Source organism: Patagioenas fasciata, chromosome 30, assembly GCF_037038585.1.
Source record: "Patagioenas fasciata isolate bPatFas1 chromosome 30, bPatFas1.hap1, whole genome shotgun sequence".
Taxonomy (NCBI): domain Eukaryota; kingdom Metazoa; phylum Chordata; class Aves; order Columbiformes; family Columbidae; genus Patagioenas; species Patagioenas fasciata.
The window spans coordinates 1,945,115-1,961,945 of NC_092549.1; the positions used below are offsets into that span (position 1 = coordinate 1,945,115).

Below are 16,831 nucleotides of genomic sequence, written 5' to 3' on the forward strand. Positions count from 1 at the left end.
GGAAGGCAACTCAGCCCTTCCTCACCCACACCCATCCCGCTGGAGCAGGGACTGGCACAGCTCTGCCGGGGACTTCTGCTCTTAGCTGAGCTCCTCTGCTCACAGCAGGGGAAGCAGAACAGGACAGGATGGAGCCCCGAGTACCTCCTAAAGCACCGTACTCAGGTCAGAGCTCTGCATAGACTCGCCAAAAGAGAAGAGAGCAAGGAGCAGCACCAGGGTCTTTGCCTTCAGCGCCTTCATCTTGCTGCAGAGCACATAAAGAAAAGGCTGGTGAAGCTGGCGGTTCCCGTGCAGATCAGCAGCAGACTGGAGAGCAGCACAGGGACTGCAGCCCTTGAGCCTGGCGTTCCTGCCGTGTGCATTGGCTTGGTCCTGCACCAGCTCGAGTCACTGCTGGAGTTGTCACCAGCTGCACCAGTGGGGGATTTGTCATGGCAGCAATTGTTTCGTTAGGGACAAAGGGCTCAAGATTGACTCCGGACTAAGAGCAGGAACTGCAACAAGAGCTGTGGCCACACTTCCCATCTGTGGGGCTGGAGATGGGTTCTTTAGAAATGGAAGGGACATAACAAACGCCTGTTTCTCCTGCCCAGCATCCGATCGGCACTTGCTCCTGTTTTCCTCCCTCTCAAGAGAAGGTTCAGCCTGTGCCCCTACAGTTCAACAGCTGCCAGGCGGGGGGTCTGTGTCTCCCCTCTCGCAGCGTTTCTTTTGCAACCGGATTATCTCTGGCCCTTCTCTTGGCAGAACTGCAGACAAATGCAGACTGGGTAAAGAGGGAGGAAGGGCACAATTTATAACCTTTGAAATAAGGAGAAGGAGACTCGAGAAAAATACAAGAATTCTGAGAGGCTATGCAGGGAGAAAATTAGAAGGGTCAAAGCCCAATTAGAGCTGGACCTAACTAGTGTTGTAAAAGGCAACAAGAAATATTTCTATGAATATATCAGGAACAAGAGGAGGGTTAAGGAGAATCTCCATCCCCTGGTGGATACAGAAGGAATCATAGGGACAGAATATGGGGGAAAGACTGAGATATTAAATGCCTTCTTGCCTCAGCCTTTAAGACTCAGAACAGTTGTGCTCCAGGCACCCAGCCCCCTGAGTCAGAAGACGGGGATGGGGAGCAGAGTGAAGCCACAATAATCCAAGAGGGAACTGTTGGTGATCTACTGCAGCACTTGGACATCCACACGTCTATGGGGCCAGATGGGATCCACCCAAAAGTGCTGAGGGAGCTGGCAGAGGTGATCACTGAGACCCTTTCCATTATCTACCAACAATCCTGGCTAAGTGGAAAGGTCCCAGTTGACTGGAAGTTGGCTAACGTGACACCCATCTCCAAGAAGGGCCAGAAGGAGGATCTGGGGAACTACAGACCTGTCAGTCCGGCCTTGGTGCCGGGGAAGGTCATGGAGCAGATCATCCTGAGTGACATCAGGCAGCACATAAAAGACAACCTAGAGATCAGGCCCAGTCAACACGGGTTTACAAAAGGTCCTGACTGACCAGCCTGATCTCCTTCTATGACAAGGGGACCCAACTAGTAGATAAGGGCAAGGCTGTGGAGGTTGTGCACTTAAGACTTCAGTAATGCCTTTGACACTGTATCCCACAGCATCTCCTGGAGAGGCTGCAGCTCATGGCCTGGATGGTGTATCTGCGATGGATAAAGAACTGACTGGAGGGACGGGTCCAAAGAACTGTGGTGATCGGAGACAAATCCAATTGTTGGCCGGTCACAAGTGGTGTTCCCCAGGGCTCAGTACTGGGGCCTGTTCTGTTCACTGTCATTATCTGGATGAGGGGATTGAGTGCAGTAAGTTTGCAGATGACACCAAGTTGGGTAGGAGTGTTGATCTTCTGGAGGGTGGGAAGGCCATACAGAGGGTTCTGGATCATCTGGATCATTGGGCTGAGGCCAACTGTATGAGGTTCAACAAGGCCAAGTGCTGGGTCCTCCACTTGGGTCACAACAACTCCAGGCAGCGCTACAGTCTGGGGGAAGAGCGGCTGGAAAGGTGCCTGGCGGAAAAGGACCTGGGGGTGTTGGTAAACAGCAGATGAATATGAGCCAGCATTGTGCCCAGGTGGCCAAAAAGGCTATAGCACCTGTCTTGTATTAGAAATAGTGTGGGCAGCAGGCCCAGGGCAGTGACCGTCCCCTGTACTGGGCACTGGTGAGGCTGCATCTTGAGTCCAGGGGTCAGTCCTGGCACCTCATGAGAAGAGAGACCTTGAGGTGCTGGAACAAGTTCAGAGAAGGGCAACAGAGCTGGTGAAGGTGCTGAAGCACAAGTGTGATGGGAGTGGCTGAGGGACCTGGGGGTGTTTAGCCTGAAAAAAAGAGACTAATGGGAGACCTTCTTACTCTCTACAACTGCCTGAAAGGAGGTTGTAGCATGGAGGATGTTGGTCTCTTCTCCCAAGTAGCATGTAATAGGACAAGAAGAAATGGTCTCAGCAGGGGGGATGTCTCCAGCCTGCAGGGAAAGAGGTGCAGGGGATGCCACAGCAAAGGACAGGCTGTCGTGGAGATGATCAAGGGATGTAAAGAGGCTGAAAGGCCCCACCAGACCTGAGCTTCTTCTCCCCTTGGCTATGGCTGTTGTCTCCACCTCTGATGCCTGTGAGGAGACACCTTGTCCTTCCAGCACAGGGGCCTCATGGCCTCCTTGTTCCCAGACAGGAACCTGGCAGGTGTGGGACCATTGTCCTGCCCTTGGCCTTGCCCAGCCCCACATCACACTGTCCCAGGAAGGGCCCTGGCCAATATGGGAGGGACAGGATCTGCCTTCCCAGGGGCTGGGGGTCAGGACTTGGCCCTTTGGTTAAAGAAACACAACAAGGTTTACTCAGCATCAGAGACACCTTTCACTTGCTTACTATTTGTTCTGATTCAAGCTTTCTGTCCAAACTGACCCTGGGGATGTTTTCTCAGTTGTGTCCCTTAGTTGGATTAATTAACATTAAGAGAAACGTTTAAATTTGGACCTGAGTTTGACTTCTTCATCTTCCTCTGGGGTCTGAGGTCCATGGACTCAGCACCAAACCCACCAGAGGGGTCATTAAAGCGCCTTGGGCTGCTCCTCTGCTGCTGAGCTGGGCTGGGCTCCTGGGACAGAGGGAGCTCATGGCAGGCGGCAGCGCTGCAGAGAGACAGCTCTGCCCAGGAGCAGCTCCTCTGCACAGCGCAGCAGGGCTGAGGGCTCTGCCTGCAGCACCGAGGGCAGAGGAACCAGGCAGAGAGAAGGGAAAGGCAATCTGGGGAGGGAGGATGCTGAGAGCTCAAGGAAGGTGAAATCTTCACAGCCATTGAGACAGCAAGCCTCTGGCTGTAGGACAATGCAGCTGCTGTTCCTAGAGGGATCTCCTGAAGTTGGCACATCCTGCAACAGATAGGATCTGGCAGCATGGCACTATCAGTTTCTTCATTGTGGAAGAATATGGGCTCCTCCTAGCGAGAGATTCCTTCTACACCATAATAGACCCAGGACAAGACAGCTCCTTTCTCCTGGATCAGTTGCAGGTGTGTGAAGCCAGGTGAGCACCAGAGGTGCCCCGGGCTGTGCTGCAGAGCAGGGTCCCTGCACCCAGGGCTGTGCCGGGACAGGGACTCTGCCGCCTGCCAGGGTCAGCGCTCAGCCTGCCCGGGGAGATCCTCACAGTGCTGTGGGGAGAAGCTGCTGGGGAAAGGAGCATCCCCCATAAGGGCAGGAGAAGTGCTTCTGCTGTGAGAGGGTGCTGTGTGGGTCAGGGCTGCTCACAGCTCCACATCACCCCCATAATTTTTCCAAGCGGATGCCTCAAAGACAAGGGTCACTGCAAGGATTACCAGACAGACAAGGAGCTTTCCTGAGCTTGTCAGTTTCCTATCCCAAGGGGTGGTGGGTACAGGAAAGGATAAAATGAAAATGAGCTCTCATGCTTAAACAAGTCACTGACACTCCTGAACTGCAGCTTTGAGTGATCAGTACATCTGCCAGAAGGCTCATAACATCCCTTCACCACCCCTCTGCCTCTGCACAGCACCTGCATCACCTTTGCTGGGCCTGTCAGCCTTAGTCTGACCTCTCCTGACTTCCCACCTGCAAACAGGAAGATGCCCCCAGGCAGTGCCCTGTGAACAGGCAGGATCTGTAGGGCCAGGGGGAGGGCACAGAGGGTGGGATGGTGTCTGTGAGCACTGACAGGGAAGAGACATGGACAGGGAAACACCGCCCAGGGGGAGAATCTCCAGGCAGCAGGGAAATGATCAGAACTGAGAGGAAACTAAACCCGGAATTGTTATGGGAGGGAGAAAGAGAAAAGTCCCTGTGATCCCCTGCAGTGCAGATCCCTCCTGTGAGCAGCCCCCTGGCCTCCTGTCCCACCCAGCAAAGCCTCTGCCCTCAGGGCCGGGGGCTCCAAGGCATGGAGCAGCTCCTGTGCAGCCAGAGCTCCAGTTCCTCTGCAGAGCACAGGGGCTGAGAGCAGCTGCCCGGCAATGCTGGTGTCTGGGAGGTGGCTGCACAGCTGGGGAAGGGTGACGCTGTCTGAGTGCCCGGCTGCCTCTGCCCTGGCCTCTCTCACACCCACCCTCACCGCATTGTCCTTCTTGCTCCCCTGCTCTGGGTCACTGCTGTTGGGATCTTGTTCTTGCTCTCAGGCTCTCTGGGGATGGCAGTTTCAGCTGCAGAGTCACAGCCTGATCTTGTGGGTCCTTTCCTGCAGGTGTGTCCATGGGAACACGTGTCCAGCTTTGCTCTGACCTGGGGGCTGTGGGCAATGCAGCCTGTGGGGCTGGGGAATGAGCTGAGTCTCCCTGAATCAAATGCTGTCAATAGGACTCTTGCGTGTCTCATTGAGGTTTTCTTCCTAGCTGTGAGTTTTCCTCCAGAACGCAAACCTGTCCTACAGCATCTGTGTGTTATCTGGAAGCCCCATGGAGAAGCACAGAGATGCTACAACAGATAAAACGCTGTTTGGTTTGTGAAATGAGCCCTATGTGTCCTGGGCTAAATGTGTGGTTCTGAGACCTTAGGAAAGGGTGAGACGTCATGACCTGAGGTGGATCCCTCTGCCCTCTGCAGTTCCCAGTGGTTTTTCAGGGTAACATGGGAGTGTGATCAGAAAGGTGCCAGCCCAGGGCAGCTGGAGCAAGACAGAGGGACAGAGCAGCTGCCCTCGCTCTGCACTGACCCACAGGCATCCTCTGGTCTCACAGGACTCGCTCTGTTCTCCCTGAGTGCAGCAGAAATGCTGAGGGTTTCTGACACCCAAGAACACTCCCCAGGGCAGGAGGTGAGAAGGAGCTGTAGAAACACCCAGCCTATCAAACTCAGTTTCTCAGGCCTGGGGGTACAGATGCTGACAGTCCCTTCTGCATCAGGAGCGGTTCCAGCTGACGAAGCTGAACCCCAGGACTGGCCCCTGTCCCACCAGCCCAGGGTCAGGGTGACTTCTCAAGAGCCCCTAGGCAGTGACCCTGCTCTTCATTGCACACTCATCAAGCACCGACGAGGGCTCCAGCCAGGACGTTCTCCTGGAAAAAGAAAAGTGTCTGTTTGTGTGACAGGGTGGGAGGGTCTGTGGGAGATGGCTTTGGTTTTTCCCAGAGAAGTCTCCCCTAACTTGTCACTGTCTTTTCCTCCTTGCACAGGTCCTCATGCCCACAGGCACCAAATGTCCAACGGCAGCTCCATCACCCAGTTCCTCCTCCTGGCATTCACAGACACACGGGAGCTGCAGCTCTTGCACTTCTGGCTCTTCCTGGGCATCTACCTGGCTGCCCTCCTGGGCAACGGCCTCATCATCACCACCATAGCCTGGGACCAGCACCTCCACACCCCCATGTACTTCTTCCTGCTCAACCTCTCCCTCCTCGACCTGGGCTCTATCTCCACCATTGTCCCCAGGTCCATGGCAAATTCCCTCTGGAACACAAGGGTCATTTCCTTTCAAGGGTGTGCAGCACAGCTCTTTTTGTTTATCTTCCTGATCACAGCAGAATATTGTCTGCTCACCATCATGTCCTACGACCGCTACGTTGCCATCTGCAAACCCCTGCACTACGGGACCCTCCTGGGCAGCAGAGCTTGTGTCCACACGGCAGCAGCTGCCTGGGCCACTGGGTTTCTCAGTGCTCTGCTGCACACGGCCAATACATTTTCACTGCCCCTGTGCAAGGGCAATGCCCTGGACCAGTTCTTCTGTGAAATCCCCCAGATCCTCAAGCTCTCCTGCTCACACTCCTACCTCAGGGAAGCTGGGCTTATTGTGGTCAGTGTCTGTTTAGCATTTGGGTGTTTTGTGTTCATTGTGGTGTCCTATGTGCAGATCTTCAGGGCCGTGCTGAGGATCCCCTCTGAGCAGGGACGGCACAAAGCCTTTTCCACCTGCCTCCCTCACCTGGCCGTGGTCTCCCTGTTCCTCAGCACAGACATGTTTGCCCATCTGAAGCCTCCTTCCATCTCCTCCCCACCCCTGGACCTGGTGGTGTCTGTTCTGTACTCAGTGGTGCCTCCAGCAGTGAACCCCCTCATCTACAGCATGAGGAACCAGGAGCTCAAGGATGCCCTGAGGAAACTGATGGCTGGATTATTTTATGAAGCAATAAACTGCTCATCAGTTTCTGCATAATTGTTATAGTGTAAATTGTTGCAGGCCCAGCCTGTCCCTCTGTATTTTTTGTTGCTACTTGTGGTTTTTCACATGTGATAATTTTGTCATCCCCTTAATAATTCACTGTTTTCTTTGCTTACTGAGGGGCTGTGTAAATGAGAAGCTGTGCTCTGTGTGTGTTTAAACAAATTAATAGGCCTTGCAGCATGTGTTTTCTCCTGATATCCTTTCACCAAGGCCTGTTTGGAGCTGCAGGGAACTGTGAACTGTGGGGTTTCCTGTGCAAGGACAGGAGTTGGACTCAATGATCCTTGTGGGTCCTTCCAACTCAGGACATTCTATGATTCTACGAAATACCAGGTCAAAACCCCATGGTTTTGTTGTGCAGATGAGATGTAAACACACACATGTCCACTGTGTGCATGTGGTGAGATGAAGCAAGGGAGCACAAACGCTGTCAGCTATTCCTTGGGGTGCCATAAAGGTCAGTGGGACAGAGATGGTGTTCAGGGGTCTCTTCCAACCTGCTTTATTGTAGGATTCCATGAATCTTTTCCTTGGAGAGCTCTTTCAGATCAGAATAGACAGAGGAAGAAGAAAAAAAAAAATCAGAGTCAGAAGCAGAGATGTAAAATGCCCCAGAGTAAATACAGCAGCTCCTCTGAGGAACATTTCTCCACTCAAACCCTTGATAGGAATCTACTGGACACATTTGATGAAACCAGCTTAGTTTGACCTGCTCCCACACTGGACCACAAGCAGGGTGATGGCTGAGTACGATGCCATGTGGTCACTTGTGTCTCAGGAACTCATAGTCCAGTAGGAAGCCAATGGCTGTGGAGGGCACTGTGAGGTCACTTCTGCCTCTGCAGGGGACAGGCCAACAGCAGGAACATGGCTGGGAAGGGACTGTGAGGTCACACATACGAGACGAGCAATTGGGCCCGATCAGCATGGCTTTAGGAAAGGCAGGGGCTGCTTGACCAACCTGATCTCCTTCTATGACAAGGTGACCGGCTGAGCAGATGAGGGAAGGTCTGTCGTGGGGGAGTGAATCCCTCAAATCCCTGTTCAATCCCCTCATGTACAGCGTAAGGACCAGAAAGGTTGGGCAGAAGTGGGACATGGAGAAAAATGGTCAGGAAAACATTTAGATGCACAGAGAACCCATCAACATGTTGGCCTGGTCTTCTCTTCTGAATAGGCCCAGAAGACCTGGACAGCATTTGCTGTGTCCCAGAAACTTGCCTGGAAGGTTGAAATATAGAGAAAACTTTTGGTGCAGGAAGGGGCAGACAGGAGCTGGTGGAACTGGCTGGTGTGACCGTGAGACATCTCTCAAACACCTCAGAAAAGTCCTGGCTCTCAGGGAGGTTGCGTGGTCCCCTGAGAAAGAAAATATCAAATAGGATTTATCATGGAACCATAGAATAACTGTGCTAGGAAGAGACCCTTAAGATCATTCAGTCCAACCATAACCTAAATCTGGCACTAAACCATGTCCCTAACAGCCTCATGTATAAGTCTTTTAAACACCTTCAGTGATGGGGACTCCACAGCCTCACTGGGCAGTCTGTTCCATTGCTTATAAACCCTTTCCCTGAAGAATTTTTTTCCTAATATCCAATCTAAACCTCCCCGTGTGCAACTTGCGGCCATTTCCTCTTGTCCTATCACTTGCTACTTGGGAGAAGGGACCAACACCCACCATGACAAAACCTCTTTTCAGGTAGCTGTAGACAGCGATAAGTCTCCTTTTCTCAAGGCTGAACAGCCCCAGTTCCCTCAACCGCTCCTCATAAGACTGGTGCTCCAGACCCTTCACCAGCCTTGTCACCCTCCTCTCATCTCTTTCCAGTGCCTCAATGTCTTCTTTGTCATGAGGGGCCTAAAACTGACCCCAGGATTCAAGGTGCAGCCTCACCCGTGCTGAGTACAAAGGGATGATCACTTCTCTAGTCCTGCTAAAACTCGGGTTGAATCAAGGCTTGAACACCTTGGTGTGACCCAGTTTGTGACAGGTTGGACTGCAAACTCCTGAGGTCCCTTCAACCTCAGTTCTCTTATGATCCCATTGTGATGTTGGGTTCTGTTTCTACCTGGAGCAGAGCAGACGATTCTGGGGCCTCAATCTGCATGTGCTGTAGGTGACCATCTAAACCAACATCTCAGCCAGTGAACCAGCCAACACCTCAGTGTGAGTCGCTCTGGGCAAAGTGCGAGGAGTCCTGGGCAGGGAAGGTTTAGAGGGCATGGGGTGCTATGCAAGACACAAATTGATCTTGGCTTCATGCCTGCAGGCCCATCAGATGTCAGTTAATGTCAAAGAAAACAAGAACTGAAGACAAAGATCGAAAACAAAGGATGGTGTCAACATACTCTTTTTCTATCTATCTATTTCTTTATTTATTTATTGATGTATTTTAAAGTCCTTGCAGGGGGGTTACTTTTCTTTGAAAAGGAAAGAGTTTTTCAGAACTGGGCATGGATTTAGGACACAAATGTCTTCAGCTCCAGGGACACAAACACCTGGTGCCAGTGTAGATGCCCCGGGAAACCCTGCTCAGCCTCCACCTGCAGTGCAAGGTGCTCTGGTCTCCCCAGGTCCTGTGTGATAGATGCCAATCCCAGGACAGCACCTCAGGTACACTGGGGCCCCTGAAATGACACTGGCTGTTTATGGTGAGACACCTGCTGACTGATGTCTGCCTGGAAACACACACTTTTTTGTCGTTGTTTTGTTTGTGGTTTGTTCTGTTGTTGTTGTTGCTATTTTGGTTTTGGTTGCTATTGTTTAGTTGGTTTGGGGGTTTTTTTGTTTTGCTTTTTTGAGATTTTTGTGTCTTTTGTTTGCTTGGTTTGTTTGTTTGATTGGAGATATTTGTTTAGTTGTTTGGTGGTTTGTTTTTTTTTTTTTGTTTAAATATTAAGATTTAAAAGAAAAAAGCCAAAAAGTGAATTATGGGGAAGTGTACAAAGGATAGGAGAAGAAATATTGGTCTTCCCCTGTACTTCTGTTACCAACACTCCATTTCATCTCCATCATCATTCAGGAGTTCCCATCTCTCCTGATTCAATGTCCCTGTCAAAGGACAACTTTCCAGCACTGTCTGGACGTTTGCCCTTCCCAGTGCTCTCAGGTTTCTCCCCCACTTACTCTTTGGTCATTCAGTTCCTCTCAACTGTCTGGTTTCTGCTTAGAGCTTCAGGGAGTTACAAACTTGCCCCATTCTTCAGAGCTCTAATTAACATGGCAGTCAACACATTAATTGTGTTTATTTCTATCCTTTCGTATCTCTCTGTCTAAAACAGTTCCTGTGTGGATGTCCTTAGTGGATGGTGGACCTCATCAGATCCAGCTTGCACACACAGTTGAGGAAAGTGTTTTGCTGTTTATTAAACTGTGCAGTGTTTGCACAGGAGAGCAGGTGGAGCTGGTGCACAGGAGCTGCAGCATCTCCTGCGGAGCTGAGTGGAGAAGTCTGATGTGAGGAAAAGTGATGCAATCTCTGGTGGCCAATGAGGGAACCGGCAGACTGGGGGTGGGGGGTGAGGAGCGAGGTTGTCCATACAGTGTCCAGCCTCAAGGGACTGTTCTCCTGCCTGTCCAGATGTCTTCAGGAAACCCTCTGGATCAGTGTCCATTGTGGAATACTGCTGTCACTTCTTCTATACACTGAAAAATGACAGAAAATACCCCGGAAAGAAAAACCCTCCTTTATGAGATCTTCTTAGAAATCTTCATCACTGAGTGTCCCATTGAAACCTCTCCAGTTAGTTCTACAAGTCTTGAAGATTTTAACGATATTACAGAAAGAAACATGGCTCGTTAGGGCTTTCTGTGTTTTAATGAGCCCCATGGCGTATTTGTTGCTGAGTCCATGAACCTCAGATACCAAGCACAGACTGAAGAATCTGCTCAAGAAGTCCAAGTCAGAAGCAAACTCCAAAGTACCTTGAAGCATTAAGGCCCCACTGAGGGCTGTTACTGACAAAGCTTCCCCAGGGACTCGTTAGAGCAGACAGTTGGAGGCTGTGATTGCATCAGGCAAAGGCAAAGTGCAGCAGCTCTGATGCTGAGAAAATCCTTGATTTGTTTGATGAAGGACAATGGCCAAGCCTTGAGCCCCTGCCCCTAGGAAGGGAGATCCTGTCCCTCACGTGTGGCTCAGGGCTCTTCCTGGGGCTGTGGGGAGTGTGATGTAAGTGAAGGACAACGGTGCCATACCTCCCTGTCTCCCTGGAGGGGTGCAAGGAGGCAAAGAAGCCCCATGGCCATGACGACCGTGTCTTTTCTTAGGCCTCGTTGGCAGAGGCATCAGCCGTAGCCAAGCGGACAAAGACCTTGGATCGTTCAAGGATATTCATGCTCACTCTTGGCAACCTCCACCACAGTCCATCCTACACTGTCCCAGGCCTGTGGCTGTTTCCCCACGGGCTGCAGACACCCCATGAGCTTCCCCACCTTGTTCTCACCCCAGTGTGTCCCCACCTGTGCTGCTGTCTCTCCATGCTCACCCGCTGTTCCTTGGAACATAAAGTAATGGCTGATCCAGAGTCTTTCTGAACATCTACCCCACTGCACTTAGAATGACATTTCTTTATCTTGAGTTCCACTCTGGACCTCCATAGCTGCAGTTTCTGATGGTTTTCCTTTCTCATGTTGTTTCCCTCTACCAAAAAACCCCAAAAAGTGCCATCATCTTGGAAAGGGATTTTCAACATTTCTGAAGCTACTACTACTCTTTCTTGTCATGGTTTTACCACAGCTGGACTCCAAAGAAGTGCTTGGTTTCGCTGACAATAGACAAGGTAAATTAAATTAAGAAAATATACTCAGTGCAATCCCTCATGTAACTCCAGTCACATGGAGCAGCCAGTCCTGCAGAAGGGAGCACCTTGGTCCTGAACAGCCCATCCCAGCAAGAGAGAGCAAAAGCGCAACAGGCAGAAAGGCCCAAAGGCCAACTGCAGAATGGCAGAACGGCAAAAGGCTGAACTAACATTGAACTCCTGACAGAATGAAACTTCTGAATGGAACTCACCTAACTAGCTGGAAAACCCAAAATAATGGATGTAACAAGCAGTGAAAGCCGGCTCCAGCCTTAGACTGAGCATGATGCTAATCATAGGGAATATTTCATTGATCAGCCTGCATGTCGATCCAGGTGCTGTCCTGTCTGTCTCCCCCCCTGCCAATTTGCATCTGCAGCTGGATGGCCAAAGAAGTCCTTGGTTTCCCTGATAATAGCCAAGACATCAGTGAGTTCTGACATTCCCTTCATACCAGGTGCTAAACACTGTAAAGCTGCTAAAAGACAAAATTAACTCTATCCCAGGGAAGAAACAGCGTTATCTCATCTAGGCAACAAAACTGTACTATCTATGAAGGAGAGAGGTTCAAAATTCATGGAGAAAATTAACTCAGTTTGTGGGAAACTGCAGCGGGTCTGTGGAATCCTTGACAAAAAGTATGGGGGTAGAGATCAGCCTTGAAGATATTAAGGTTTGCCTTTGAGAAGGATGGGAGTAAAGGAGTACCCGTGAGAGAGGAGAGATGTCCCCGTGAGAGAGAAGGGGATAGAAGAATAACATGAATGATAGCAAAATTAACCAATGAGATGTTAGTGCTGTAACTTGTAACCAATAGTGAAAAGACACTATACAAAAGAGTTGTATAAAAATGCACTTGTAGCAATAAATGGCATCTCTTACTTTCATCTTGGAAGAACTTGGTCCATGTCGTTTGTCCGTCTCAACCACGACATCAGTTCAGTAAAAACAGCACATTTCCTCAGCCTCCCCTTCCCCAGGCTAACAATGTTTGGCTGTCTCAGCATCTCCACACATGATGGAGACCTTCTCTGGCCACATGACAGCTCCTCTATGTTCCTCCAGAAAGGGGAAGCTCACACTGGGACACACCGCTCCAGATGTGACCACACCAGTGCTGAGTCAAGATGGACAATAACTGCCCTTGTCTGGGTGGCCATGCTCCTCTCAGTGCAGCCCAATGTGCTCATGGTCATACTCCTGTTTAGCACCACTGAAGGATATCCTATCCCTACCCAACATCTCCTCCCCACAGGTGTCTCTTGGGTCCATGGAACCACCTCAGTGACAAGGGGGAGATCACTGCCTGTATGGGGTGGAGGAGATAGGGTCTGGAATGAGGGTCCTGGGGCAGTTTCTCCTGGTTCTTCATGCAGCAACAAGCTGGGCTGGATATTTGGAGAGAGGAACTCTTCCTAAGGGCCTCAAATGGGCATGGGGATGGTCTACAGATCCTGCATGCTGCTTTTTCTGGTGGAGATGGCAGAGGCTGCCAGCCCTTTAGAGGACCCAGGACAGGCCTTGTCCTTCCTCTCATCATAGCGGGACCTCAGTTCTCCAGCTCGGCCCCAGCTCAGGAGCTTTGTCTAGAAGTGACTTTTGGGGTAAGGTTGACAAGAGGGGTGCATAAGTTTGTCTTAAGGACATGTGATGAGCACCAGGACTGAAGTACCAGAGCAAAATGATGTGGCTCCTGGGTGAATACTTTCTCCAGTGCAAGTCCTGACACAGGGTCCCAGACTTGCTTTCCATGCCACCCTTCACGAGGGATGATGCACTAAGGGATGGCAAGTGGGGGACACCAATCCTTCTCCAGCTACTTCCCAGGCCTGGTGAAGCACCGGGACAGCAAGGACTTCTGGCCCTGCACCCTAAGCTCTGGGTATAATCTTGGGCAGCTGAACACCAGCATTTTTCTCTCCAGGGCCATTTCCAGACCAGGTCAGCTCCTGTCTGATCTCACTCATCCCTCCTCTGATCTGCTCTGGTGCTCCTGGCCCCTTCCCTGTGCTCCCTGGCACTGATGCTCTGCAGAGCAGGTTGGCTGCAGAACCCTGGGGTGACTCCACACTGGTTGTGCTGCTCAGTGAGGGACACAGATGCAACTGGATGGGCTGCAATGTCACTGAGCTCTTTCCTGGGGGCCTAAAGCTCTGGAATGGGCTCAGAGCATACCTTGGGACTCATTTGGTTCAGCAATCCCTTCTTTGTCCTTCAGGTGCCTGGAGACTGGTGAAGGAAGACGCATCCTATCCCCTTCCCAGGGACGGAGGTAGGCTGACCAGCCCGTAATTCTTCAAATTCTCATTCCTGCCATTCCTGGAGATGAGTTTGACATCTTCCTTTTCCAAGGACCTCAGAACTTCTCTGATTCTGCTGTCACTTTTGAGAGCACAATCCAGAATCATGGGCAAGAGTGATGTAGCAGACAGGAGCACTGGCAATGAGCCTGTCCCAGCAGCTGAGATGAATCTCACTGGGCCACTGAGGTTTGTTCCTGCAGTCACACACAGAAGTGCCAGGGTTCCATCAGGCATCTGTATCTGAGCAGATCTCAGGACTCCTTATGCACCCACGAATACTCAGAGACAGAGTCTGTCCCTTTTACACACAGAGGCAGGAGTCACAGTGTCCCTCTGGCCTCCTGTTGCCATTCCCAAAGGATGGGAGGCACCTCAGCCCTGTGGTGTGTCACCTGCTCTGCACTCATCTGAGATGTCCCACGTCATGAGGAATGGAAACGGGGACACTGGTTCAAGGAAGAAGATCCCAGTGCTGTATTCATGCAGTTAACAATGGGATGTTACTCCCAACATGAAGTGACCTTGAGCTGCTGTCTGTCCCACAGGCCTTCATGGAACCCCCAGGAACAGCTGATGGCGTTTGTGCTCATTTGAGTTCAATTAATCTTGAATACCTGATGTGCTTGCTCACATCTGACCTCTGCAATGCAAACATGGGCTGCTGAACTGCTCACTCAGTGTCCCTCTGTGGAGGGAAAAACAGCCTCTCTGAGCTGGGGTGAGAGGCCAGGGCTGCAAATCATGGCTGTGAGGAGCAAGTCCATGATGACGGCTTTGGGGCACCTTCTGCAGGGTGCTCAGTGCTCTCGGGCACAGCCCAGACCCCGCTCTGCTGGTCCTGCAGGTCTCTGGCAGGAGGTCTGGGTGTGAGAGGACACTGCTGTGTGCCAGCCCTGCACACACACACTGTTCAGCTGCACAATGGTGTTTTATCTGTGGCCACTTTCTTGGGTGTGTTCTTGAGGGAAAACTTTGTAAGAAGAGCTAAACCTTCAGGCCCTGCCCATAGGAGATCACCTTTCTTTATGGAAATCCTGTGATGGAGTCCAGCTCTGTCACAGCAGTGCCCATTGCCTGTCCCTGCCTGCGCTCACAGCACTGACACACAGCAGGACGGGGACCGAGCTGCCAGAGCACTCAGGCCTTGCACCAACACAAGGAACGAGAAGGAGAGTGTGGAGTGGAACGAGAAGGAGAGTGTGGGAGTGGAACGAGAACAGCTCTGGAAGACCAAGCGCTGGTGCTCCCTGGCAGTGCTGCCATGCTGGACACGTTTCCCCTCCTTCCATGCACACAGGAACTGTGTTACGTATTCATGACAGTTTTAGGAACGCCTATACATATTCATAACGTGTCCCCGAGAAGGCGGTTCTTATTGCAAAGAGTTCAGGAGACCATTTCCAGAGTCTTCACCTCCGGCTCCTCCTGGTTGCAGCTGCGCAGTGATCGTGACCCCGGATCATCTTTCTCTGTACACGGTCACCTTTGGTCCAGTGTGATGAGTTGGTTGGGACTCAAACTGCTGAGGGGGTGTCATCCCCATCCCTGCTGCACAGGCAACCCCAGAGTGCCCATGCAACCCAGGTGTGATGTCACGGCCCGTGTTCCATCTGCAGCGCTGCTGCCCGGCAACACCCACAACAAAGAGAATCCCACCAGCACTGAGCAAAGCCCATCCTGTCTTCCCTTTTCGCTTTCTTACCGCTTGCCCTGTTCCCAGTCCAGCCCTTGTATCCCATTCCCCGTGCCTTGGCTGCAAACTCCAACCTTCTCACCTGCTCCCACCAACTCAGTCCCATCTTTCCCTTCCAACTTTTTTTTTTTTATGAAGGTCTTGAAGAAGAGGAAAACTGCGCTGCTGGAGGTACAGCCCCCACTGCCTGGGGGATCGCGTGGCATGGGACCCCACTTTGGGGAGCTCAGGGGCCAGGAGATCAGTTCGCCCTCTCCACCCGCCCCTGCAAGGCCACGGACTGGGAGAAGCCCTTCTGAGCTGCTCGTCCCCTGCTGAAATCGAGCATCTGTTCCTGGGGGACACGTCCCCAAGGAGCCCAGGGCACCCCGGGCTCGTGTCAGAGGGATGCTCAGCGGGAGCAGCTGCTGCTGCCCAGAGCCTGAGCCCGTGCCTCCTCTGCCCCTTTCCAGGTTGGAGCCAGGGCAGCCCAGCCCTGCCCGTGGAGCAGCGCAGAGGCAAAAATCCCACCTGTGCAAGGTAAGGAGCTTCTGGGTCCCGAGGCAGGTGTGGGGCTGGGGTCTGTGCCTGGAGCACCCCACAGGGCAGAGATATGGCAGCTCACTCCTGCCCTCTCTGCTCCTGCACATCCCCAAGACCGCGTCACTCCCAAATCTGCTGAAGGGCACAAAGCGCAGGATCCACTGGCTGCAGGTGCTGGCTCGTGGGTGCTGGTGGCCCAGGAGCTGCCCAAACTCCAGGCAGCTACTGCTGGGGACATACCATGGAGTCCTGTCACACCATAGCTCTCCCTGGGCAGTGAGAGAGGTCATGGGTGCTGAGACCCCCGTCCCACAGGTGTGCTGGGCTGGTCAGGGCAGGACCAATGCACTTTTCTGCTTGTATTTTGGCTTAGGATACAACACCTCTTGCTGGGGAGCTGCAAGTCCGGCTGCTGGGATCAAGGAAGGAGAGATGGAGGAGAAGATGGACGTAGATGTGATGGTGGAAGAACAGATGGAGGTTGATGTGATGGTGGAGGAAGAGATGATGGATGTGGACGAAGAGACAGAGGAAGAAATGGAGATAGATGCAGAGATCGAGGAGGCAATGGATGTGGATGGATAGCTGAAGATCAAAGATGGACGTACCAGCAGCCGGACAGGAACATGCTCCCCAGCCACTGCAATAATGTTGGTGGGTGGGTTATACATTAGACAGGAGTTTTAGGGTTTTTTGTATTTAGTTGTAGTTGTTTTTTCTGTGCATAGTTTTGTTTCTTTGTGTGTTTGTTTGTTTTGGTAAATATATTGATTTATGCTTTTTCAGACCTGTGCTCTCTGTCATTTTCTTGTATCTGCAGAGCTGTGGTTTCCGCTCACTCTGAGTTCCTGGGGCTGGAGGTGGCTGGGGGTGC

At 51.8% G+C, this 16,831-nt stretch overlaps 1 protein-coding gene across 1 annotated transcript; it reads left to right on the forward strand.

The window, feature by feature from the left end:
- Positions 1–5,667: 5,667 nt before the first annotated feature.
- Positions 5,668–16,542, forward strand: LOC136112884 (olfactory receptor 14J1-like). The gene is made up of 4 exons (XM_071800314.1): positions 5,668–6,589; positions 8,343–8,413; positions 16,072–16,138; positions 16,331–16,542. The coding sequence occupies exons 1-4, from the start codon at positions 5,668–5,670 to the stop codon at positions 16,540–16,542; spliced, it is 1,272 nt and encodes a 423-aa protein (XP_071656415.1).
- The last annotated feature ends 289 nt before the right edge of the window (positions 16,543–16,831 follow it).

Coding starts and splice junctions, on each gene's coding strand:
- LOC136112884 (XM_071800314.1), top strand. CDS start 5,668: ATGTCCAACGGCAGCTCCATCACCCAGTTCCTCCTCCTGGCATTCACA. Junction 6,590..8,342: donor ACTGATGGCTGGATTATTTT/ATGAAGCAATAA, acceptor TTCAGGTAGCTG/TAGACAGCGATAAGTCTCCT. Junction 8,414..16,071: donor AACCGCTCCTCATAAGACTG/GTGCTCCAGACC, acceptor CACATCCCCAAG/ACCGCGTCACTCCCAAATCT.